This window comes from Rutilus rutilus (assembly GCF_951802725.1).
Source record: "Rutilus rutilus genome assembly, chromosome: 2".
NCBI lineage: Eukaryota > Metazoa > Chordata > Actinopteri > Cypriniformes > Leuciscidae > Rutilus > Rutilus rutilus.
Window position 1 is genome coordinate 45410084 of NC_140210.1, and position 27710 is coordinate 45437793.

The 27710-nt window shown below is 35.9% G+C and overlaps 1 protein-coding gene across 2 annotated transcripts in view; it reads left to right on the forward strand.

Annotated features, from left to right (window-relative positions):
• Positions 1-27710, forward strand: part of LOC311286585 (sialoadhesin-like) — a 71441-nt gene that overhangs the window by 25182 nt on the left and 18549 nt on the right. Inside the window, exons 1-4 of one of the 2 annotated variants that reach the window (XM_084402815.1) lie at positions 9927-9996; positions 10296-10372; positions 10551-10898; positions 19118-19369. In XM_084402815.1, coding sequence (XP_084258941.1) covers positions 10300-10372; positions 10551-10898; positions 19118-19369 — 673 coding nt within the window. In that variant the 5' untranslated portion in view covers positions 9927-9996; positions 10296-10299. Of the gene's footprint in view, positions 1-188; positions 438-9926; positions 9997-10295; positions 10373-10550; positions 10899-19117; positions 19370-27710 lie in introns of those variants that run through there. The other variant, XM_084402814.1, reaches the window with a different exon arrangement.

The following is a 27710-nucleotide window of genomic DNA, read 5'->3' on the forward strand; positions in this document are numbered from 1 at the left end:
TTGTTTTTTTTGTTTTTATTATTTGTTTTAATTGTTGCTAATGGAAACTTGAATTTCCCTAGAGAATGAATAAAGTATTTATCTATCTATCTATCTATCTATCTATCTGAAGGTATAGGCCTCTGGTTTACATTGGCGTAACAATTTCATTAAGCTGATGATGATTTAGAGAGTTGTTGTTGTGTCAGACCTGCAGGTGGAGACACAGCAGAGTGTGAAAGAGGGAGATTCAGTCACTCTGACATGTAAAAGCAGCTGCTCTCTGCCTGAACAAACAACATTCATCTGGTACAGAAACACACAGAGAATAACTGATCGAACAGTGAATCACCTTCATCTGCAGTCAGTCAGTCGATCTGATGAAGGAAACTATCAATGTGAAATAAGAGGAAATAATCAATATCTGATCTCTCCTGCTGTTTATCTTAATGTTGAATGTGAGTACAAACTGATTCATTAATATGAGTGAAATATTTCACAGATTATTCAGAATTTAGTTCAGATTTTTTTTTGATAAATTCAGGCTCAATCATACAGACTGCATGACATTTTATGTCTAATACACATTTAATCTTACTAATTTATAATTTATATTAATTTATACTAATGTATTTTCTTTAATCAGACACTCTTTCAGTTTCATCTGTCTCACGTGTGAAATGATCTTCATGATCATCTTGTTTCAGGGGTTCAGAGAGATGCTCTGGTCACAGTTTCTGGGATCGTGGCAGGATGTGGAGGATTGATCTTCATCATCATCATCATCATCGTGTTCATAAAGTGAGTGAATGTTGAGCAGCTCCTGCATTCAATTCTTTTCATAAATTAACATAAATGCAACATGCAAGCCTCTATCAAAAAATAAATGTTTCTTACAATAAATTACTTAATTATATTCATTTATAATAATTCAGTACTTTCTAACAAAACATGTTTACTCCAGGAAGAAGAGGAGAGACGGTGGAGCTGAAGTTATCAGACAAAATCAGGCAAGTTTGATAATAATACATACCTGAATCTACAATGACATGGATATTATATTTACTAGAAAATACAAGACTTACAAGATCATGTACTGCCAAATATTTGACATGAAGACAATCTGGAAAACATCATGCATGTAACTCACAGTCACTGTGTTTCTGAATGATCGATCTGTTGTTATATCTGTGTGATATTTTATGTGATGAAACTGCAGGAGGATCACATTGACAGATCAGCAGAAACGGCTTCGACCAATGACGTTCCACTGTATTCACTAGTATCAGCCAATCAGAGGGATGATCTGTATTCCAACATTAAAGCAAAGAAACAAACAGAAACAGACTCTGCAGATGTTACAGAGGTTCAGTATGCCAGTGTCCATCACTTCAAGAACAAAGACATGAAGACTGAAGAGTACGACTGCATTGAGACGCATCATCCGTCTGAAGCCAACAGGTGAGAAACGACTCATTTAAACTCAAATAAAACATATTCAATTCTTAATCAGAGCTCTTGTTTTGTGTTGTTGAGATGATGGATTGTCATCTCTTGAAATGCCACATTATTTTTGTTTAATTTCTCCCCAGATCTGAGGATGTGATCTACAGCTCAGTCAAGTAAAGAACGTGATCGGAGCCGCTTCCTATTGATGCTGATGGGAGACCTGGATTTGAGTCCAGCTCAGGTCATGTTCCCATCTCACTGTCCTCTTGATTTCACCTTTACACATTTATGGGACTGCTTTACTGTTTAGACATGAATTATGTTCCCTTCACTTACGGTCTTGTGGAAGGGCCCGTCACGAAGGGATCCAGTTGTTCACTTTCATTTGGAAAATCCCTACAAATGGCGCCTCCTTCCCGAAGTGCCCTTCAAGGGGGCAAAAACGCATTTGGGATTTGCCCCAAGTTCCAGACAAACCAGGCAATGGAAAGAACTGACAGACAAAACTGTGGTTTGAAAAACAGAATTGAGAAAATCTTCCTTGTATTCCATCTTCGTCACACTCCAGCACAGTAGCCCACATAGAAACATTGTGATGGCCCAGATCCGGCCCACATCTGGCACATGTGGAAAGATGATCTGGCCCACATGCAGCGTGGAATGACGGCCCTTAGCGGCTCACTCCTGTTTGCCTGATCTGGGCCACAATCAATGCCACATGTCAGCCAAGAGCAAAGAAATAAACCAGAACTAGACCTTATCTGAGCCACAAAATCTGTGTATATTAAATATGGAGTCATCTCAGCCTTAATAAGTCTGTTAACAAGCAGAATCACTGAAGGAACCCAGTGGGCATTTGATGTCAATTTAACATCAATATGACATCAAATTGATGTCAAAATTACGTCAAGAAATAGGTCAAAAATGAAAGTCAAATTGACGTCAAAGTGTCGATGTCAATTTGATGTCAAGAGTTTGACCTCTGCTGATGTCATTTTGCCAAACAAAAAGGTGAAACGAATGGCCGTACACTTATTACGAGCTTCACTTAAAACTAACCAGATTTACTTTATTTAATTTCCAGTTTAATGAAATCATATTTTGTATTTTAAAGTCACCATGATGGTGGTTAGCGTTTGCTTTAGTTGTGCTCTTGACCCTTCACTCTTTAATATATAAATTTGTCTGGTCGTTTTAATTGTGTGTTTATAAAGCACAATTGTTGTAGCTAAAAAAGCCATCAGAAACTGAGATCAGGAGATGTTGGCTGTTTATTGATGATATCATCATGTAAATGCCTGAATCCCTGATCATGTTCAGTGTCTAATGCTTTGATTATATGGGACTTGTGGTTTAAAAGCGGTCTTATTCATGACAGAAGAAATTTGATTCTACAGCATATCTAGCAGTGTTGTTTATCAAATAATGCACTTGTTTTTTAAAAACTATTTAGTGCACAAAACCCTGTCATCTATGGCATTACTTAGACACACACAGACATCAAGAAACAGCATATGCATCTCAACAATGGTGACAATCAAACAAAATATCCAGATAATCAGATCAACTCCAGCTGCATAATTTATTAAAGCCGCAATGCATGCTGGGAGATATGGGTGAGTTTTGATTGGTGGTACCCAGCATGCACTGCAGCATGAAGCATTTCATTGATTGTCACCATTGTTGAGAGTCATACACTGATTCTTGATAGCTAAGTAATAATGTTAAGTTTAATGCATTAAATGTTTTTAAAATCCTTTATTAATAATAAAAAAAAAAACATTATTCTAATGCTCTTAAATTAAATGGCTTATATTATAATACAACATTAAAATCACAAGTCCTATATAACCAAACATTAGACACTGAATAAGGTCAGCGATTCAGGCAATTACATGATGATATTGTCATCATCTTCAATAAACCGCCAACATCTCCTGATCTCATGGCTTTATTAGCTACAACAGTTGTGCTTTATAAACACACAGTTATAGCAGCCAGAGAAAATGTTATATTAAAGAGTCAAGGGCCAAGAGCACAACTAAAGCAAACGCTAACCACCATCATGGTGTCATCAAAATATGTTTAATATATTTTAAAGTATTTAAATATTATATTTATTTAAACCGGAAATTAAATAAAGTAAATCTGGTTAGTTTTAAGTGAAGCTGGTAATAAGTGTACGGCCATGCATTTCACCTTTTTGTTTGGCAAAATGACATCAGCAGAGGTCAAATCTTGACATCAAATTGACATCAACACTTTGACGTCAATTTGACTTTCATTTTTGACCTATTTCTTGACCTAATTTTGACACCAAGGTGCCCGCTGGGAAAGAAGAGAACAGAAAAAGAGACGAGCAGAAACACAAGAACTACAACTGACTTCAGACACAGCCTTAGATGAAATCAACTGAAGAGAAAAGAAGACATTAAATCTGTGAAGATCTCAGCAGAGGAGGATTAAACAACTCCACGAACAGCATTACCAGCTTCACTTATTACTAACCAGACTGACTTTATTTCTGTCAGACGTCTACAGAAGTTTTTATTGAGAATTAACAGGTGTTTAACTCTGTTGCATTTGAAGTCACCATAACAGTGATTAGTGTTTCCATTAGTTGGGCTCTTAACTCTTATTATGTCATTTTTTTTGGCTGCTGTGACTATTGTTATTTGTTATTAATTGTATTATGTTGCTACTGTGTTATATGTGCATCCTCGCTTCCTTTCCTCGCATCTCAGCTCCCCACCCCAGTAGGATGCGAGGGAAGAAAAGGAGGACAGAGGAATTGAATGGAAGCTTTTTTATACATTGGAATACTTGATCACTCGAGCATCACATCACGGCGTCATCATCAGCGCTCTTGGTTATTTAAGAAATTCATAATAAATAATAATAAAGCAAGATACCCTGTTGAAATATGTGAGATGTGTGGTTTAGTTAAACTGCAAAGGTAAAGTATGAATTAAAATAATTGTGACCGATGTGAAGGGGGAGGAGAATTGATACGTGCGTCACGTTTAGTCGATAAAACACTTAGGCAAAGGATCCACCCGTGTATCCTTGCTTTTGACTCCTCTGGAAGTTCCTCACTCCTTGATCCTCGCCTCCTTGCGGTGCGATTAGAGAATTGAGATGTGTTACGGAATTATGTAATTTTGGATAATGTTTTGAGTTTGTATATTGTTTGTATTTGTATTTATCTTGTTATTGTTGTTTTTTTGTGTGTGTGCTTATTTTGCTGTTTGTTTTAGGATTACGATGATTAGCTGTGAGCTGGCTCCACCCCTTTACGTGGGTTTAAGACCGTGCTTCCGTTTCCAGAGGACGAGTTGTTGCGATTCTGGGCCGGTCGCACTTCTCCTGGCTCCTCTCCAGCCGTCAGACCATTGTTGTAGCAGCTTATATGTTAGATACTTTCTTTTTGTTTTTGTTTTCAGTGGTGTTCTTTGTAGGGTTGACCTGCCCTTTTCTTTTGAAATCCTGTTCGTTCTGTTTTGTTAGAGTATGGAGGGTAATTTGTTGTAATTTTGATTTTGGATATTTTGAGGGAAGTTAGTTGCTTATTTTATTTATTATCTGTTTTGTTTGTTATTTTGGGCCTTGGGTCTTCCTGAAGACTATAACACCTACTGTTTTTTTTCCGTTACTTTATTTGAATACATCCAACTTTTAAATTGTTCAAACTTTCTTGTCTTAATAAAACGTTTATCGTTTTTCTTGATTTTTGAAGTCATTTGAGTCCTTTGGGTCTGACGACTGGGCGTGGGAGACATGTTTATTTATTTTATTCTTTTGTTACGATTAACCCTAGACGAATCGTAATAAGATGTCCTTCAAGATGGCTGAGCTCGATCGGTTTCCGGGTCATAGGATGGAGGACGGAGGAGCGAGGAGATGAGGAGTGATATTGAGAAGCACCCAGTGTGTTTTTTAAACACATTTGCAGCAGCAAAGAAAGCTAAAGTAAAACGACAACAGGTGTTGATGGCTACCTGTTGATGGCTTTATAATCATCATGAAATAGACTGATTCACTGATGTCATATTAGATTAGAATAAACTACCTTTATTGTCATTATAAACATGTATAGCGAAATTATGAAATGCATCCCTTAGTGTTGGATTATATACAACAAAACAAACAATGTTACATACAACACAAATATTAAACATATAATACAATCAATTTGTAATCAGTTTTAAATATTGCACTAATAAGAAATATATTGCACTAAAACTGTGAATTGCAAAATGAAAAATAGCACCCTGAGACTGTATGTGTATATTTATGTATGTAGCAGAGAGGGATCAGAGTTCATGATGGTTATGGCTCTGGGGAAGAAACTGTCCTTTAATCTTTCTGTCCTCATCGTTATGGACCTGTAACGCCTGCCTGATGGCAGCAAGTCAAACCATTTAAACCAGGGGTGTGAGGATTCCTTTAAAATGTTTTCAACCCTACTGAGGCATTGAGAGTTGTGCATGTCCTTCAGTCATGGGAGGTGGCATCCAATGATCTTCTGTGCGGTGTTAATGATCCTCTGAAGCCCCCTCTTATCTGCCTCAGAGCATCTAGCATATCTCACTATGATACAATAGGTCAGCACCCTCTCAATGGAAGAACGATAGAAATTCACCAGCAGCTTTTCACCCGTTGTTTTTCCTGAGAAGTCTCAGGAAGTGTAGTCGCTGCCTCGCCTTCTTAATGACCGCTGTAGTATTGCAGTCCAGGAGAGGTCAGCAGAGATAAAAGTGCCCAGAAATGTAACATCTCAACACAGTCCTCGTTGATGTTAAGGGGAAACAGATCCGCCTTCTGTTTCCTGAAGTCTATGATGAGCTCCTTCGTTTTTGAGATGTTTAGAGTCAGGTTGTTTGACTGAACTCCATGATGTTATTTTCTAGACCTCGTCTCTATAAGCTGTCTCATCACCACCTTCGATAAGTCCAAGCTGTATAAAGGAACTGTATTGCGCTAAATACTATTACGATGCCAACCGTTTCAGAGGGTCGATTACCACATTTTGATGTCCAATGGCCACGAGAGTAATGAAGAGCAGGCAGTTGCACTAAATTGTACTATTTTACTCTTAAGACTGTGGAATAACAGTAATCAAATACACTGTGTACATATCCACCAACAAAGGATTACACAAATGCAAAGAAAATGTACATATGAAGAGCGTAGGCCTGCGCAAAATAATTAACAATATAAACAATGAATTATTTCAACAGGTTTGAATTTCAAGGATACAGATGTCAGCTGGTCTTGTGATTAGGCAATGAAAACAATGATTGCAACAGTCCGGTTTAGTCTCTACAGTTCTTTAAGATGTTCAGATGTCCGAATAGCGATGTGGATCTCATGCTGCAGTAACACAGGGTTTGTGATGTGAATATATTAATGGTACAACACAGTTATTAGATTCAAATGACATTAGTGAATTAGTCTATTTCACAATGATTATAAATCCATCAACAGGTAACCATCATCACACTGTAAAACCTAACAGTAATATTAACTAAATACAATTGAGTTCACAGCACTCAAATATTACCGAAACTTGAATGACTGAAACAGAACTCAAACTGAATGAGTTATAGAACATTTCTAGATCCCAGAATGATAATTGTATAATTAAGTGATTAATTAAGTGATGATTGAGCATTAGTGATGAGCACCTGCTGTTAACAAGCAGAATCACTGAAGGAAAGAGAAACACAAGAACTACAACTGACTTCCAGCCACAGCGAAATCAACTGGAGAGAAAAGAAGACATTAAATATCTCAAGATCTCAGCAGAGGAGGATTAAACCACTACACAAACAACATTACAAGCTTCACTTATTACTAACCACTTTGACTTTATTACTGCCATTCGTCTACAGAAGTTCTTATTAGAATTAACAAAGGTTTAGAAGTTGATGATTTGAGTTTCATTTAAATCACCATGATGGAGATCAGCGTTTGCTTTAGTTGAGCTCTTGACCCTTGACTTTTGCACTTAAGATTTTCTTTGGCTGCTGTAATTGAGTGTTAATAAAACATATTTGTTATGGCACAAAAGGCAAGGAAAAGTCTGATTGGGTGTTGATGGTGAAGGGCTAATGATGACAATCATCATTTAGTGACTTGATTCACTGATTTCATTCAGAGTCTGATCTCTGATTAAAAGGGTAACATATTAGTTTCACTCAAAACTGTTATTCTACAGCATAAGAGCTAGCCATGTTGTGACCATCAGATAATACGAAGGATTTTACAAAGAGTTGAGCACAAAAGTTTCACAGAAAAGGTATTGCTTTACTAAGACTCACACAGACATCAAGAATCAGCATATGAATCTCAGCAATGGTGACCATTAAAAAATTATTAATTCTGCAATGCATGCTGGGTACTAGCATAATACAAAACTTATCCATGGCTCCCAGCATGCATTGCGGCATAAATCATTTTTTAATGGTCACCATTGTTGAGTTTCATATGCTGATTCTTGATTACTGTGTAAGTCAGCATGATACCATAGAGGTTTTTAAAATCTGATTGTCACAACAATGGGTCTTACAGCAGAATCAGTTCTATTATAATGAATAATACAAGTAATACATCACCTGTCTAATCAGAGACTAGGCTCTAGAAAAGATCAGAGAATCAAGTCACTAAATGATGATTTGTATCATCGAAACACAACCACATGCTCATATTTTCTTTTGGCGTATGTGCCATGACAAATGTGTTTTATAAACACTCAGTTACAGCAGCCAGAAGAAAAACTGGTGTTATGAAGTCAAGGGTCAAGAGCCCAACTAAAGCAAACACGGATCACTATCATGGTGTCTTTAAATGAAACTCAATAAATCATTAGCATCTAACCCTCTGTTCATTCTCAATAACAACTTCTGTAGACGCATGACAAAAGTCAAACTGTTTAGTAATAAGTGAAGCTGGTAATGCTGTTTGTGTAGTGGTTTAATCCTCCTCTGAGATCTTTAGAGATTTAAACGTGTTTTATCTTGAGTTGATTTCATCTAAGGCTGTGGTTGGAAGTCAGTTGTAGTTCTTGTGTTTCTCTTTCCTTCAGTGATTCTGCTCGTTAACAGCAGGTGTTAATCACTAATGCTCAATAATCACTTAATTAATCACTTAATTTCTTGACTGCAATGTAAATCTACTTTTAGTAAACTCAACTGAAATAAGTTCAGAGTACTCATAACTATTGTTTTTATAAACTTAATTGAATTAAGGCAATCGGTTTCCTCAAATGTAATAAGTTAGCTTAACTTATTGAATTTGACTTTGTGTGTGACATTGTGAGCTAACAGTAACTGCAAGTGCTCTGAGTTCATTTAAAGTTTGTCATGTCACTGTTTTTACTCAATAAAGTGAAGTTTCAGCTATATAAAGTATTCAAATGCAGTGTAAAGTTTAATTGTGTATTAAGAAATATTATTGTTTTAGTGAACTCGATTAAAATTGAGGCAATCGGTTGCCTCAAATGAAATGAGTTACCTTAACTTGTTGGGTTTTACAGTGCACCGGATCTCATTTCACTTTAGCTTTCTTTGCTGCTGCAAATGTGTTTGACAAACACACTGTCACAACGTCCAAAAAAAACCAAAAGATAATTTAAGAGTTAAGAGCCCAACTAATGGAAACACTAATCACTGTTATGGTGACTTCAAATAAAAAACATTAGAGTTAAACCTCTGTTAATTCTCAATAAAAACTTTTGTAGACGTCTGACAGAAATAAAGTCAATCTGGTTAGTAATAAGTGAAGCTGGTAATGCTGTTTGTGGAGTTGTTTAATCCTCCTCTGCTGAGATCTTCACAGATTTAATGTCTTCTTTTCTCTTCAGTTGATTTCATCTACGGCTGTGGCTGAAGTCAGTTGTAGTTCTTGTGCTTCTGCTCGTCTCTTTTTTTCTGTTCTCTTCTTTCCTTCAGTGATTCTGCTTGTTAACAGGCTTATTTATTTGCTCTTGGCTGACATGTGGCATTGCTATGGCCTGCTTGTGGCCCAGATCTGGCAAACAGGAGTGAGCTGCCCAAGGGCCGTCATTCCACACTGCATGTGGGCCAGATCATCTTTCCACGTGTGCCAGATGTGGGCCGGATCTGGGCCGACACAATATTGCTATGTGGGTGTGTGTGTGTGTCGTCCAGCGGTTCATGTGTTAAACACAGAGTTTGTGTCAGAAAGAGGAAGTGAAACTAAGAGCTGTAAAGATGCTGCTCAGACGCTCCTGCAGACATGATGAGCATCTTTACACTGTTCTTTCTCAAAGCAAACATCTTTCACATATTCTCTCACAAAGATCTGACAATACTGAGCTCTACAGAGATACATGTAAAGCTTGATGTGTGTTTGACATCTGAGACGTTAACTTTCTTCTCCAGTTGTTCTTGTGTAGTTGAGATGACGGTCACTCATAACCACAAAGAGGAAGACCAACATTTAGTTGCACAATATTTAATTTGCAATCTGCAACGTCTGATGCCTTAAACTGCGGATGTTTCCCTCATTTGGGCGTCGACACTGAAACATTGACACTTCAGAGCGGTAAGACCATTTTACTGTTATTTAAAATAGTTCAGTAGAGCTACGATTGATGTTTGTAAAACTGTTTTAGGTGAATGTTGATTTGATGAAGTGATTTAAACTCCAGAAGCTCAATATCTGTTGTAGATTCATGTGTAAATATTGTGTGAAGCTCTTTAGACACACAAGGCCTGACATGAGAAACATCATCAGTTCACATCAAGCCTTCAATGAGCCGTGAATTATTAATCATCATGTGCTTTATCAATAGAGTTTGTGATGTTGTATATAGATGATGCTCATAATGTCATAATTGTCAGTTTTATGATTGCAGAAGTCACTATGGTATCGTCTCTCATAAAGTCTCTTCCTCTGATCGTAGTGATCATGACTGCGGGTGAGTCTTCAGTTTCACTCACTATACTTATATTTTAACAAAAGATGATTGAGCTCTTCACACTTATAAACGGACATGAGTGTTTTACTGTCATCTAATATTAAAATGATCAAAAGTGAAAAGATATTTGTTGTACAAACACCTGAAAGCCTTTTCATTCCTCATTTCTGTGTTTCAGGGGTTGATGGTCTGTGGGATTGGGGAGTGAATTACAGCCCTTCATATGTTTGTGCATTAAAGGGATCAACAGTGACAATATCCTGTACTTTAACACATCCTCGTGGTCATGAGATCAAAACAGCTTTCTGGACCAAAACTGTTGTAAATGAAGGAGAACCGCATAACTTTTGTTCAGATCCACAGAAGAGAGCAGGGATTCAGTGTGACAGTGAAGATAAACACACTTCCAGCATCACTTTGACGGCTGTAACAGAAGCTGATAAACACATCTACTACTGCAGATTTACTACAGATAAAGCGGAGGGAAAATGGACGGGGATTCCTGGAGTTCAGCTTGACGTCACAGGTAAAACTACTGAACTCTCAGAAATAGACCAGAGAAACATACAAACACACACCACACACTTTCTTATGTTACTGAATCTGCTAGGTGACCTTTTTTTATTTGTTGGAACACAAAAGGAGATATTTTATAAAATGTCCTGATGGCTCTTGTTCATATAATGACAGTCGGCACCTTCTTCAAGCTTTAATTATCAAGTCAAGTCAAGTCACCTTCATTTATATAGCGCTTTTAACAATATAGATCATTTCAAAGCAGCTTTACAGTGATAATAAGAAATTAAAGTAACACAATGAAAAAAATGATTTATTGACTTTGTTGAATTTACAAAAAAAAATTTTGTTAAGTGGTTCCACATAATTGATTTTAGCTACATTTAAACAAATGCATTACGTTGAACTTCAACGTAATGCATTTGTTTAAATGTAGCTAAAATCAATTGCGTGGAACCACTTACGATAAAAACATTTAGAAAATTCAATGAATTTACTGAAATCATTGAATTTACTAAAAAAAATTATCGTAAGTGGTTCCACGCAATTGATTTCAGCTACATTTAAACAAATGCATCAAGTTGAACTTAGTTCAACGTAATGCATTTGTTTAAATGTAGCTAAAATCAATTATGTGTATCCAATTAACATAATTTCTTTTAGTAAATTCAACTAGTCAATGAATCATTTTTTTCAGTGCAGCTCTAGAATAAAGTTATTGTCTAGCTAAAGTTAGTTTGATTGATTCACTTCTGTCACAACGATCATTAGTTATTAACTTAGGGGCCGCTAACACGACACCGTTCTAACAGAAAACTCTTAAGTTCTTTCTGCGCAAACTTCAAAAACGCGAACCTGTGAGAACGCTGATGGCGTGCACATGAGTATTATGAGTTCAGTCTATAGGTATGAGCGCTTGAATATATGTGCGCAGGCGTGTACTCCTTCTTTACAAATCAACCTTCAACATACTACTTGTCTGGCCTTAAAATTTATAATACAGAATTTTCATCGCTTCCATGTACACTGAAAAAAATGATTCATTGACTAGTTAAATTTACTAAAAAAAATTATGTTAATTGGATCCACATAATTGATTTTAGCTAGATTTAAACAAATGCATTACGTTGAACTAAGTTCAGCTTAATGCATTTGTTTAAATGTAGCTAAAATCAATTGTGTGGAACCACTTATGATAATTTTTTTTTTGTAAATTCAATGATTTCAGTAAATTCATTGAATTTACTAAATGTTTTTATCGTAAGTGGTTCCACACAATTGATTTTAGCTACATTTAAACAAATGCATTAAGCTGAACTTAGTTCAACGTAATGCATTTGTTTAAATCTAGCTAAAATCAATTATGTGGAACCAATTAACATAATTTTTTTTAGTAAATTCTACTAAGTCAATAAATCATTTTTTTCAGTGTAGCCACGCGAACCGTAATTATCCCGACAACGTTTTATCTGTGGAGAGGTAAAGGGAAGGGAAGGAGACCTTCACAGGGGAGACACTAGTTGACATTTCAGGACTGCATTGGCGTCGCGTCCAGTCGCAGGTCCTTTATCGGATCTGGATACGGCCTGGAACCAGCGGACTGCGGTAAACCTCAGGATAAACAGAGAGACTAATATTAGCGTAGACAACATTCTTATTATGATGTAACAAATACATCAGGATTTATGGGAAGTGTTCCCGGTTCCGGCTGACCTAATCTATGCAGCCTAACGTTGAATTATAGAAGTCTATAATGTGTTATGTGTATGCTAGGTCAAAGAGATGTGTTTTTAGTCTAGATTTGAACTGATAGAGTGTGTCTGCTTCCCAGACAATGTTAGGAAAATTGTTCAAAAGTTTTGGTGCTAAAAAGGAAAAGGATCTACCGCCAGCAGTCGATTTTGATATTCTAGGTATTATCAGCTGGCCCGAATTTTGAGATCGCAATAGACGTGAAGGACTATAATGCATTAAGAGCTCGCTCAAGTAGGCTACTGCGAAGCTAAACCATTTAGTGCTTTGTAATTAATTAGCAATATTTAAAATTTTATACAATGTTTAATAGGGAGCCAATGCAATGTTGACAGAACTGGGCTAATATCATCATACTTCCTGGTTCTGGTAAGAACTCGAGCTGCTGCGTTTTGAACCAGCTGTAGTTTGTTTATTAAGCGTGCAGTGCAACCACCCAGCATTAAGTCAAGTTAAGTCAAGTCACCTTCATTTATATAGCGCTTTTAACAATGTAGATTGTTCCAAAGCAGCTTTACAGTGATAATAGGAAATTAAAGTAACAGAATATTTTGGCTTTATTGCAGCTCTAGAATAAAGTTATTGTCCAGCTAAAGTTAGTTTGATTGATTCACTTCTGTCGCAACGATCATTAGTTATTAACTTAGGGGCCGCTAACAATAATCTAAATATCATTACAATACTTGATGTCATGAACGCATTAACTAATTGTTCTGCATTTGTCAATGAGAGCATATGGCGTAATTTAAATATATTTTTAAGATGGAAAAATGCAGTTTTACAGATACTAGACACATGATTTTCAAAAGAAAGATTGGTATCAAAGAGCACACCCAGGTTCCTAACCGACGACGAAGACTTGACAGAGCAGCCATCAAGTGTTAGACAGTATTCTAGGTTATTACGTGAGGAAGTTTTTTGTCCAATAATTAGAATCTCAGTTTTTTCAGAATTAAGTAGTAGGAAATTACTAGTCATCAATTTTTTTTATATCAGCTATGCATTCATTTTTTGAATTGGTAAGTTTCGTCAGGGCGTGAAGAAATATAGAGCTGAGTATCATCAGCATAACAGTGAAAACTAATTCCACACTTCCTAATGATATCTCCTAATGGTAGCATGTACAGAGTGAACAGCAACGGTCCTAGTACTGAGCCTTGTGGTACGCCATACTGATGTTTTGATTTATAAGACACCTCTTCATTTACTTCATTTTCATTATGATTGTATGATTTAAACCAAGTATGATTTAAACCATGCTAATGCAATTCCACTAATGCAAACATAATTTTCGAGTCTATTTAAAAGAATGTTGTGGTCAATAGTATCAAATGCAGCACTAAGATCAAGTAACACTAGCAAGATACAACCACGATCGGATGATAAGAGCAAATCATTTGTGACTCTGATGAGAGCTGTCTCAGTACTATGGTATGGTCTAAATCCGGACTGAAAATCCTTGCAGATACCATTTCTTTCTTAAAAGGAACATAGTTGTGAGGATACTGCCTTTTCTAGTATCTTTTCTAGTATCTTTGAAAATCTACTGAAATAATATCACCATAACAGTGGAGTGTGATGTGTAAGATGAGAAAGCAGAGGTTAACCCTCTGGGGTCTGAGCTGTTTTCTGGTCCTGGAGGTGTTCTGACATGCTCTGACATTTGTGCTTATTTCTGTTACTTGTGACATTTTCATGGCTAAAGTCTGATTACGCTGTTTTTAGCACAATCTCTGCTACAATAATATATCAGCAGCATGTGTGTAAAAGTTTGTAGTTTTGAGATAATGACATTTATGTGTGGTTTGTGAAAATACCCCCCAAAAAATTGTCACTGAAATAAGGCCATGAAACCCATACTGATTATTTCTTCACAAGACTTTTGAAAACTGTATCACGTAGCCTAAAATATTTGTTTCAAAACTATGTGAAAATCATCCTGACTGCTCATTCAGATAAGACAATATATCGATTTAAAATTTGTAAGACGTGTTTTGTGTAAGAAAGCTTTATGCGAAGAGGCGTGATCGCATCATTAATATGTAAGCTTTTCACACCTGAGAAAGACAAAGACCCTCCCCTAACTGCCCTATTAGGAGCTATCAGGCCCTATCATTCTGAGCAACCTTGCACAAAGAATGAGGAGAATTTAAAAAGAATGGCTTTTAGATTGTTTGATTTATTTACAACACAACATAATCCAAATATACACAACAAATGACAAAAAAGCACATTATTGAAAACAATGATCCAAAGACAGAAACCTTTGTGCCATTCCTAAAAACATTTTTAAATTCACAGAATACACACACAAATGTTTCCAACAATGTATAATGATGCTGCATAAAATAATAATAACAATAGCCTATAGCAGCCTATAAATCTTCCAAAAGATTTCAGTAACAACTACGTTAGAGAAAAATATATTGATTATCATGTTACTTCAAATGTTTCCATTCATTATGATGATATGAAATGAGATTAGAGTAAAACATGAAGCCTTTGTTTGGTGCGTTTTGCTTTTCAAACGCAGAGTGCGCTCCAAAATATGATACATTCAAACGAAGAGCACGCTCCAAAATATGAAACATTATGGTTACCATATTATACATATCTACGTTTGAGCAGGTATCCACAAACACAGTATAGTAAACACGGGTCTAAATATTATAATATTCACCTTATATCTACATTTTTCTTGTCTTCAAATCACTTTCTTCTTCTGAGGTAAATCCAATGTAAGCTCACGGCGTCTTCCAAACTCGACGAAAAGCAGAGACTTATGAAGTTTGGTGCTTTGTTTTTGAGGTAACGAGCGCGTTCGCGTTCCATGTGGAGATTTGCATGTGAATCTCTTTTGAGCGCGTGGGCGTGGTCGAATTAAAAATAATGAGCAAGCATTTGAGATACTGGACATCTTGTTGGTTTTATACATATTACTTAAACAGAGAATATTTGTTTTCAGTTTGAATCCGATCATTTAAAAGTACACACTTAAATGTTTATAAAGGTATATACGTCTCATAAATGTGTGAATAGTATTCGCTGAGTTTTGTTTCAGTTTATAGACGTGCTCAAGAAAAAAAAGTTCACCGAGACGGAGAGGCAGAAAGCACACCCTGTTTATTTTCTTTATTTTACAAAAGCACAATGCTTTGATTTGATTGTAAGTGGACACATACAAAAGTAGAAATATCACAGACTCTTTTTTCATATTTCTTTTTTCTGTATGACCATAAATGACGGAGTAATTTAAGTTTATTGTGCTACTATGTGAAGAAAATCCAGCAAAACGCGGGGGCGCATTTGCCGACCTCAGAGGGTTAACGCCCGTTTCACACATGTGCAGGAGCAGCACACACTATAGTGCTTTCACATATGGTGCGTGTGCAGTGCACAACTGATCCGCGGCTGTATCACTAACACATAATCACTATTTTTATTTTAAATCCAGAAGTTATCAGCAACTTTTATAAAAAAAAAAAAAAGTTGTCAGCATTGCGATTTTCTTTGTACACATAAACACTATTCACGTTTAAACACAATTTAAACAACGTATTATTCAATGCATTACTTATATAGATTTATTTATTAAGTTGCTCAAGCAAGTGGTAAAATATTTTACCATGTACATATATTAAAATCGCAAAGATTTTAAATTAAAACTTAAAATTTACAAAAACAGCCGACTTTCATGCCTTTTCTTTTGCATTTAAATTTTAATACAATAGATCTTGCATGTCACAAAGAACTTGTTTTTCCACCTCCACGAATGAGATGAGTGCTCTTCATTATGTCGCCTTGTTGAGGTAAACAAGGCGACATTTCCTCCTGGTCTTAAAGTAAAAAGATGACTGTGAAAAAAAGTAGTATTTAATTAAATACATTTATGGTGAGATTACTACATTTTATTTAATTAAACGCATTTATGGTGAAATTACTACATTTTCAGGTCAATCTGTGTTCATTTTGACCACGAAACATGCGCTGTCACTTTAATTCAGCGTTGCAGCACAGCAGAAATAGACTCGGTGCGGAAATGATTTTCCAGCGCTGTTTTTCCTTAATATTTAACTGAAATTTTGGCAGGACACAAAACACAGGTAGCGGAGAACAGATCTCCTTGGGTGGGCCTTATACCCATTCAGAAAAGTTTTCTCTTTTCGCCCAGTCTGAGTTGTAGGTTGTAAATCGTTTTTTCTTTGACACTGGTGGCTCATACGATTTTGTTGTGTTATCCTCCTCGTCCATCTCTCCCCCCATTTCACAAAACTGAGTAAATAGAAAGTTTTAAAAAAGCTAACTAGCAACTGAACTCACACTGTTTCATCCTGGATGTGTGTGAATGTGTGCGACCGACCGGCAGCACAGGCAGTTGCTAGGCGATATACGATAAGTTGAGCTTCCAATCAAATAAATGCAAACGCCTGGCATTGGCCAATCCGGTGTTTTACCCGTTTTTACCCGTTTACGGACACAGGATTGGATGTACACAACCATGAAAAAAACAGAGTAACGGTAGAAGGAAACGGTTTGAAACCAAGAAATTCTACTTTAGAAGTACATTTTCACAAAAAAAAAAAAACGGGAAAGAATGTACATTTTCCGGGACTGCACTGCAAACGGAGTATGTGTGAAAGTCGTTTGTTGTAATGGTTGTAAAAAAAAAACAGTGGCTATCTGAACATATTTGCCAAGCACAAACCAGTACAGAAGTAATCAAGAAATTATCGGGGAGGGTCATGCCTTCTTTCACAATAATTTTGGAGGGTCATAGAAAAATTTATTGCTGGCGAAGGAGGGTCAAGTCTATTTTGACTATAGACTCAAAACTCCTCCGGTAGCCCCTTAAATAAAAAACGAAAAGTCCCTTATTTATCACAAATCTTCACTGCTGTTCTCAAACACTCTCATATATGCAAGATCAAGATGTGTACTCTGTAATTGTTGGAGTCATTACATCGAGTTGTTTTGTTGTATGACAATTGTAGTGCATTCCCAGCGGGCACATGTCAAAATTATGTCATGCACTGCGGCATGAAGCATTTCATTGATTGTCACCATTGTTGAGTCATGCACTGATTCTTGATAGCTAAGTAATAATATAGAGGAAAATGTTTAATGCACTAAATGTTTTTAAAATCCATTATAGTCTTCGATAAACAAAATTGCTCAAAGGCTGTAAAATTAAGTAGATTCTATTGTAATATGGCATAAAAACCATATATAATCAAAACATTTGACACTGAACACGATTAGGAAATCAGGCATTTACATGATGGTATTGTCGTCATCATCTATAAACAGCCAACATCCCCTGACCTTATCTTCTCATGACTATTTTGCCTATAACAAGTATAGCAGCCAAAGAACTTTTATATTAAAGAGTGAAGGGTCAAGAGCACAACTAAAGCAAACGCTAACCACCCTCATGGTGACTTTAAAATACAAAATTTTAATGATTTCATAAAAATGGAAATTATATAAAGTAAATCTGGTTAGTTTTAAGTGAAGCTGGTAATAACGGCCATGCGTTTCACCTTTTTGTTTGGCAAAATGACATCAGCAGAGGTCAAACTCTTGACGTCAAATTGACATCAACACTTTGACGTCAATATGACTTTTATTTTTGACCTATTCTTGACCTAATTTTGACATCAAGGTGCCCGCTGGGAGTGATTGTTAATTGTAATGGGTTATAGGATAACAATCAGGTATTATTTTAAACGGTTTCTTCTCAAATCAATATTTCATGTCTCCTTCATTATTAATGTGGTGAAAAGCTGTGTAAAAAGTGATATGACTGATATGATACATTATTAAATGTCCACCTAAATGTTTGAACTTGTTTGTTGGTCTCTGCTCAAAGCTGATTATAGGAACTTTTTCTCCACGGAAGTTTTGCGTTTAATGAGTTAAACATTTTGTTGACTAATTATATATTTATGTGGCAAGCATTAGTGTAATAATCAGGATAATGTACATCAAGCTGGTTGTTATCGCAGAATAAACTCTGACTGGTTCACAAATCCTGATCACACTGTTGGGGTTTATTTTAAATCAACAACCGGCTGGATGTACATTATTTTTACATTATGTTGCTGCCAGAAGAGATTAAAATAAGATTAAAATAAATGTGTTGATTTAATGCTAGATTCCCTTTTCATTAGGAGGACCAGTTGTAACAGTGAAAGATTCATTTGCTGTAAAGCTGCATTGAAACAATATATAGTGAAAATGTATATAGCCTACAGCGAAAACATGCGATCACTATAAAACATGAATTTAACTGAACAAAGATCAAAATAAATAATGATAAAAAAATTACAGAATTTGTATTTTTGGGTGAGTTGTTGTTGTTGTTGTTGTTGTTGTTGTTGATGTTGTTGTTGTTTTGATGATGTTGATGTTGTTGTTGTTGATGTTGTTGTTGTTTTGATGTTGTTGTTGTTGTTGTTGTTGTTGTTGTTGTGTCAGACCTGCAGGTGGAGACACAGCAGAGAGTGAAAGAGGGAGATTCAGTCACTCTGACATGTAAAAGCAGCTGCTCTCTGACTGAACAAACAACATTCATCTGGTACAGAAACACACAGAGAATAACTGAAGGAATTGTGAAAGTGAATCAGCTTCATCTGTGGTCAATCAGTCGTTCTGATGCAGGAAACTATCATTGTGCTGTAAGAGGAAATGAATATCTGACCTCTCCTGCTGTTTATCTTGATGTTGAATGTAAGTACAAACTGATTCATTAACAGTAAAGAAATATTTCACACTTTTTGGGGGGGATGATAAGACTAAAAGATTAAAAAACATTTAATATATTAATATTAATGTAGAATATAGACAAACCTTATATTAGCGTCATTGTCTAAATTGGCAATATGTTTAATCTGCCCTATATTAAATCATTCCTTTTTTCTATTTAAAAAAATAACAGAACATGAATATATCGATTTGCCACTTCAAAGTGACATGAAAAACCACTACAGCCCTTTACTCTAAGGCTATAAATGTCACAATTTGCTGCTGGGTCAATATTTAATACAACAAAATAACTACATGATGTTTCTCTGATAAGCAGTTTAAGTGCATTGTGTTTGCCACTGCACTGTAAAAAAAATATTTGAATGCTTTATCTAAATTTTTCACAAATGTTTTGTCAATTCAGCTTCAGTTCACAAACGTTGTTCAGATAACATTAGTGGTTCAACGGTTCGGATCATACTGTGGTTTTTGAGTCACGGATCGGATAATTTTTCGGGTTTGCAAGATAAATATATTTTGGGGGTTGGGAAAAGTAACTTTGCTTTCCATTTATTATACTAAAAGCACACTTTACGTAGGTCTACTCCGATACCACAGCAAAAACTACTAGCCTAACTAATAAAAGTTCAAACATTATTAAAGACAAGTGAACGGTCAGTAAAAAATGAATACAAATACACGAATTACACACAGAGATAAATAAAATATAGCCTAACAATGTTACAAATAAAGTACGGTCAAACTGTATTATTCAGGTTGTAGGAAACTCAGAATCGATGACCAGGAGACTTGGTTCTTTCTTCAGCAGGATTCTTTATTGAGAACACGAGCTGTCGGTAGCTGCAGTCACCAGAGGTGGAGATTCCAGGGGTCAGAAAGTAAAAGTCCTGCCATATATTTATTCCACTCATGAACTCACACAGCAAAAACTCCAGTGTTAAATGAATTCTCCTGTGAGTTTATTTGGCTCCAGACTCAAGAGTGTTAAAGTTAATGAGATAATTAAGTGATTGATTGAGTGATGATTGAGCATTATTGAAGACACCTGATGTTAACAAGCAGAATTACTGAAGGAGAAAATCTCTTTTTTAAGTTACCATTATGGTGATCAGTGTTGGCTTTAGTTGGGCTCTTGACCCTTAAACTAAGAACTTTAGATTTTGTTTGGCTGTTGTATCTGGGTTACAACTCTCAGATGAACAAAGATAAACGTTGATCAGGTGGTGTTGGTTATGTTTTGACATAATCATAATTTGACCTGAATCACAAAACTCATTTAGAGCCTAATCTCTGACTTAAATGTATATTGGTCATTACAACATCACAGTGATTCTACAGAATAAGATATAGATTTTTCAATCTAATTCAAATTATTTCTTAAAAGTTGTTCTGATAAAGAAAAAGAAAATCTAAGGCACACAAAGACATCAAGATTCAGTGTATGAATCTCAACAATGGTGACAAAAAGAATATTCAATTAGGAAAACAAGACAATTCAGATCATAATTTATTCATACCGCAATGCATGATGGGAGCCATGGATGAGTTTTGATTGGTGGCACCCAGAATGCACTGCAACATGCTTTATTATTGTCACCATTGTTGAGAATCACAGGCTGATTCTTGGTGTCAGTGTGTCCAAATAATATAATTTTTCAAAGTCTTTTGATCAGAACAACTTTCAAGAAATCTTTCCGATTACATTGAAAATGATTAACATGGCATAATATTAGAATCACAGGCAGTTGTAATCAACAAGGTAAACTTAACTCTCTAAATGAGTTTTGTGATTCAGGTCAAATTATGATTATGGTAAAACATAACCAACACCAACTGACCAACGTTTCTCTTTGTTCATCTGAGAGTTATAACCCAGATACAACAGCCAAACAAAATCTAAAGTTATTAGTTTAAGGGTCAAGAGCCCAACTAAAGCAAACACTGATCACCATACTGGCAACTTAAAAAAGAGATTTTCTCCTTCAGTGATTCTGCTTGTTAACATCAGGTGTTTTCAATAATGCTCAATCATCACTCAAACAATCACTTAATTATCTCATTAACTTTAACACTCTTGAGTCTGGAGCCAAATAAACTCACAGGAGAATTCATTTAACACTGGAGTTTTTGCTGTGTGAGTTCATGGGTGGAATAAATATATGGCAGGACTTTTACTTTCTGATCCCTGGACTCTCCACCTCTGGCAGTCACCAAAGTCTAAATCTAATACAGTATGCATTGTAGTTATACACATTCAACGAAGGGAGGGATTACATAGAGGCGGAGACTCTGAATAAAGCATGTTTAGAAAACACACCCTAGACCAGGGGTGTCCAAACTCAGTCCTGGAGGGCCACTGTCCTGCAGAGTTTAGCTCCAACCCCAATTAAACACACCTGAACCAGATAATCAAGTCCTAGTAAGATCTTGATTATCTGGTTCAGGTGTTTTTAATTGGGGTTGGAGCTAAACTCTGCAGGACAGTGGCCCTCCAGGACCGAGTTTGGACACCCCTGCCCTAGACTGAGGGTCTGGCCAATCCTAATTCAATCAGCATAACAGTCTATTGCATTGCTAATCCAATCAGCCTAACGATTCGACGTCTGGGGCTGGGGCTCCAAGAGCCATTTGGGCTCCGAAAGCCATTTGCAGAACAAAAGGTGAGAGTCTCAGTGATCTGACTCATTTAAAACACAATAGAGAAAACAGGACTGGCCGGAGTCTCTAGCTAGAAACTGACCCTACTAAAATCAAAGTCTTAATTAAACATTTAATACATTTGTAATACAACAAGGTAAAGAAATGTAATAATTAAATGTAAAATAAATTTAAGTTCACTGTATAAATTTAATATAATCTTTGTTAAAGCTGTGTTTTGTTGTTTGATTAACATTAATGACATATAAGGCATTTATAGACTGCTGTCACTAAGACCGAATACACCGGTCCAATAATGATACATCCTTCTCTTGTTCTTATTCTCTCGAGACATAACTGACGAGAATACTTGCTGAGACCGGTATTTTGACATAATTTTGTGTGAATGCGAAAGAGGAATCAGTTCGGAGTTCGTGTGCTATCCAAAACGATTCTCTCTCTCTCTGTGTGTGTGTGTGTGTGTGTGTGTGTTTCGGGTGTGTGTGACTGTGCGCACAGCTAACATTGTGCGAATAGCATATTAAATTCTCTTTTGCCTCTTCTAGCGCTTGAATGGTTTAAAATCTATTGAATGTGGAAACCAGCAAGAAAAAACACTTGCAAATGATAAACTTGAAATTAATTCACGAATCAAATGCGTGCCGAACCGTGGGGGCCGGTCTGTCCTTATCACGGATCAACAACACGATCCGTTTAACCCCTAGATAAAATAACTTTATTCAACAGAAAGAAATACAATCTTTCTTTGTATCAACTCACATTATTTGTTTAAATGAACTAAAATTTTAAGTCAACCAGATTAGGCAAATTTATGTTAAACAAGAACTCCGCTCGCGCCAGTGGACACACATCGTGAGAGACGGGTAGGAGCCGATTCCTGACGTCGTTTTCATATGAGGTTTAAAAGGGGACTGAGGCCATCACAAATTCGTGTACAAGTAGAAAAAGGGCCAAGTGACGTCCCTGGTACCGGCAACATGTGAGAAGTGCCGGTATATGCAATAAAAGTGAGGGTACGCTACAGCTTAAAATAGAGAAGTGTGTACCGGCCCACTTCGAACGCTGAATATAGCAGAGAAACTAGAACTGCATCAACAAGTGCAGATACTGCCTTTTCATCAAAGCAGCGTAAATAAGTCTGAACCTTCTCTGGCCCATTTTCATCCTGATCACAGACTCTTGTTAACCCCCAAAACTCAGACATAACAGAAACCCGTTTAAATCCCAACACAACAACATTAAACACTAACAGATCTCCCGCTATATTAATCATGTGCAAAACACATAAAATAACACTTCATTTTAACATTTACTCTCCTTTCAGAGTCTGAAGCAAAGCATGCTGGAAATAGAAATATAGAACTCATTCAGTTTGAGTTCTCAGTTATTGAGTTCACATGACTTTTTCTTTTAAGTGCAATGATCTTTCAGTAATATTTTATTGAAATGAAATCACTTCATTTAATAAACTTGACTGTGAGTTTGTGAGGGATGTACCAGAAGCCTAAACCCGAACTCGTAAAGGCACGGAAAATGAGTAACACATTCTACGGAGCCCCTAAAGGGACATGGTTAGGCTTGCTGCGGTAGTCGGTTACATCACAGTACATCAGGGCTGCATCCGAAAACTGATAAATGCTGCTTTCGGAGAACTCATTCCAAGGTCTGAAGGCATCAAGGCACGTCCGAATGCAATAGTTTCACTTCCGGTCTCCTTTGTCTGATGGATTTCTGAAGGCAGCTTAGATGTATCCTTCACTGCCTTTATCCCACAATCCTGAGCTTCAGTTGAGCTAGAAAAATAAAGATGGCGTCTGAAAGTTCATACTTTCTCATGTTCATTCATAGGGGGGTGTGGCCAAGATGGGGAACGAGACACACGCATTTTTTGTGCTTACAAAGTAACTTCCTTTTTACGTCATATGAACAATGATAATGTTCATAGTTTAATGGTGTGCAGTCTTAATTTGTGAGACATAGTGAGGAAACAGTCTTACGCTTCGAGTTTTCTTCAAATTCTTTTGTATTTGATACATTCGTTTACGCAATGGAGGAGAAAAGACCTGCAAAGAGCAAAGATAAAACGGCGTCTGGGCGCTCAAAGGATTCTCCTGATCAGACGACCATGCACTCATATGCACGGAAAGGTGACGATTGTCTCATACCCCTACCCGAATCTGAGCCTTGTACTCCAGACTCTAAGAGAAGTCGGCCTGAACCCACACTCGGGGAGGTACAAGATAATATCGTCAAGAGAAGATGAGTCAGAATACAGCTGTTCTCAATCAAGAAATACAGCAAAAATCATTTGGAAGAACGCAAGGGGATCGGAATATTTGAAGTTTGAAGATTTTTTTTTTTATGAGAGTGTTGGACTCTAAGGTGAATGACATTTAAATGTTTCACATTTCTTTGATAGATTTCTTTAAAAGTAGGCTACACACGGGACTATTGATTGACTCTATGTATTTTTTTGTTATGTTGTTCCACGGCGTTTGATGTTTTTCTTCATTGCTCGTTTTTCTGTGCAATGTCATTATGTTTATATTCGTTTAATGTGAGGGGTATTCGTGATATGTTGAAAAGAAAAGCTATTTTTCTATATCTTAAAAGATTCAAGGCCGATTTTTACTTTTTGCAAGAGACTCACGCTTTAGGATCTGACTACAAGTTTTGGAGGAATCAATGGGGAGATGGTCTTTGGCTGTCCTATGGAAGCAGTAACTCTGCAGGTGTTGCGATTTTAAGAGGAATGTTTAAAGGAAAAATACTGAAAAGTAATGTACACTCATCTGGAAGATGGATCATTTTGATAGTTGAGATAGATGATAATATTGTTATTTTAGGAAACATTTATGGTTATAATAACAAAGCTGAGAATCAGACTTTCTTGCAGAGTTTTGAAGAGGAGATTTCAGGGACGTTGTTAACATTTTCTAATGCTAATTTGGTCTGCCTCCACGACAGGTTAGACAGTATTCTTTTTCTTATGTTAGTGACTTGTGTTCGAATCTTAATTGTCTTGATGAGTGGAGAGATAGGAATCCTGGTAAAGTTGAGTTTACATGGAGTAATAAAGATGGCATCAGACAATCCAGAATTGACTTTTGGCTACTGTCTAAAGAACTAGCACAAAAAGTTAGGGAAATTGATATAATACCTTCCATTCTTACTGACCATAAAATGAACCATGTTATGTTTGGTTTTGATAGTTTGGCTGAAAAAAGATCTGGGTTTAATTATTGGAAGTTAAATAACTCTCTCCTTGGAAATTAACATTTTCAAAAAGTTGTTAAAAATATTATAAAGGAGTCTTATAGTAAGGCAAATGCTTCTAAAGTGTATGGGAAACATTGGGAATTTATGAAGTATTCAATAAGAAAGTTTGCTCTCAGGTTTGGAAAAGAATTGGCCAAAGCCGGAAGGGTTAAGGAGGATTCCATCATTAACCATATTTTTCTTATATATAAAAAAACATAATTTATCTCAAATAGATAAAGACATATTAGTTAAATTACAATTATAATTGGATCAAATATTTGAGAATAAGGCAAAAGGAGCATTTGTGAGGACAAGGCGTAAATGGTTAGAAGAGGGAGAAAAGAACTCAAAATATTTTTTGTAATCTCGAAAAGAGAAATGCTGAATTGTCCTCTCTTAAAAGACTTATGATTGATGCTAAAGTTTCAACGGACTTAAATGAGATCTCTCAGTTTGTAACCAATTTTTATAAAAAATGATACACAAAAGATGAAGGAATTGTAGGTGCAGGGACTTTTTTGGAAAATATTACAATTAATTCTACAGTAATAGATGAAGATTCAAAACATTTTTGTGATAGTGGAATAACATTGGATGAGATTCATAAAAATATTGCCAAATTGAAGAATAATAAATCACCGGGTAATGACGGTTTAACCGCCGAATTTTATAAAACCTTTCAGGAAGATCTCTCTGTGTTCCTTTTACATGTTTTTCAGGAAATATTAGAAGCTGAGAAAATGCTCCCTACAATGAATCAGAGTTTAATAACCCTTATTCCAAAGTCGGGTAAAGATCCACTTAGTATTGAAAATTGGAGGCCCATATCTTTAATTAATAATGATGCTAAACTGTTATCGACTATATTTGCAGAGAGGCTGAAACTTTGTCTGGATAAAATTATTGATGACTGCCAATCTGGCTTTATGTGTGGCAGATATATTGGAAATAATATTCGTCTAGTTTTGGACCTAATTGATTATAATTTCTTAATTCAGGATTTAAAGTTATATATTATTCATTGATTATTATAAAGCCTTTGACTCTGTGGACCATGCGTTCTTGATGGATACTCTTGGTTTTTTTGGCTTTGGTAATAATTTTATTAGAGCAATTCGTACAATGTATAGCGATTGCAATACTTCTATTAAATTGCCTTTTGGAACAACTCCCAGATTTAACATTTCTAGAGGAGTAAAACAAGGGGACCCTGTAGCTCCTTTCTTATTTTTATTAGTTATGCAAGTGTTGTGCCTTCATGTTAAAAAGAACCCATTTCAAGGTATTTGTTTATTTGACAAAGAAATAAAATGTTCACAGCTTGCAGATGATACAACCATATTTTTGAGAAGTGACAAAGAAATAGATGCAGCACTTAGGTGTGTAGATATGTTTTCGTCAGTCTCTGGCTTAATTAGAAATATTAATAAATGTGAATTGTTCCCTTTGAAAGACATACCTGATGGTGTGGTGGAATTGTGTGGAATACCAGTTAAAAACCAAGTCTCTTATTTGGGGATCAAAATATGTAAAAATCAAAAGGAAAGAATTGACATTATCCTCCATTGATAAAGTGCAAAAGAAATTTAATGTGTGGTTAATTAGAGATTTATCTTTGACTGGTAGAATATTGTTATCAAAGGCTGAAGGGTTGTCTATTATCTTATACAGCAATGGTTTTAGATGCTCCAAAGTCAATTATTAGGCAAGTTAATAAGAAAATGTACAATTTTATCTGGAAGAATAGGCCACATTACTTAAATAGAGGTATATTAGGCAATTTATTTCATCAAGGTGGTTTAAATGCCATTGACTTTGAAGTTTCTAATACTGTCTTTAAAATTAAATGGATTCAGAATTGTATCAAATCTAATAACAACTTGTGGTATTATATTCCCAAATTTAGTTTTTAACCAAATTGGCGGTATTAAGTTTCTCCTCAATTGCAATTTTGATATTAATAAAGTCCCTATTAAGCTGTCTAACTTTCATATATAGGCAAGCTCTGTTATCCTGGTTGCTGGCGTTCAAACACAATTTCTCTCCCCATAGATGTTTGATATGGAATAATAAAGATATTAAATATAAGAATAAAACACTTTTTTTGGAATATTGGTTTAGAAACAATATTTTATTGGTGACACAGTTGCTTCGCCATGATGGTCACTTGCTTTCATATGGAGAATTTCTGGATAAATTCAAACTTCCGATATCTGCAATTTATCTATATCTATAATTTATATATATCACTTTATTTCTATGACGTGTCACACAGGCACAATAACGTGACACAGATGTATCACTTTTATTTCGTATTTATTCATTAACGATAGCCTATCATTATAATAAGTGCTGAGCAAACACAGAAAAATCACGAGATTCTCTT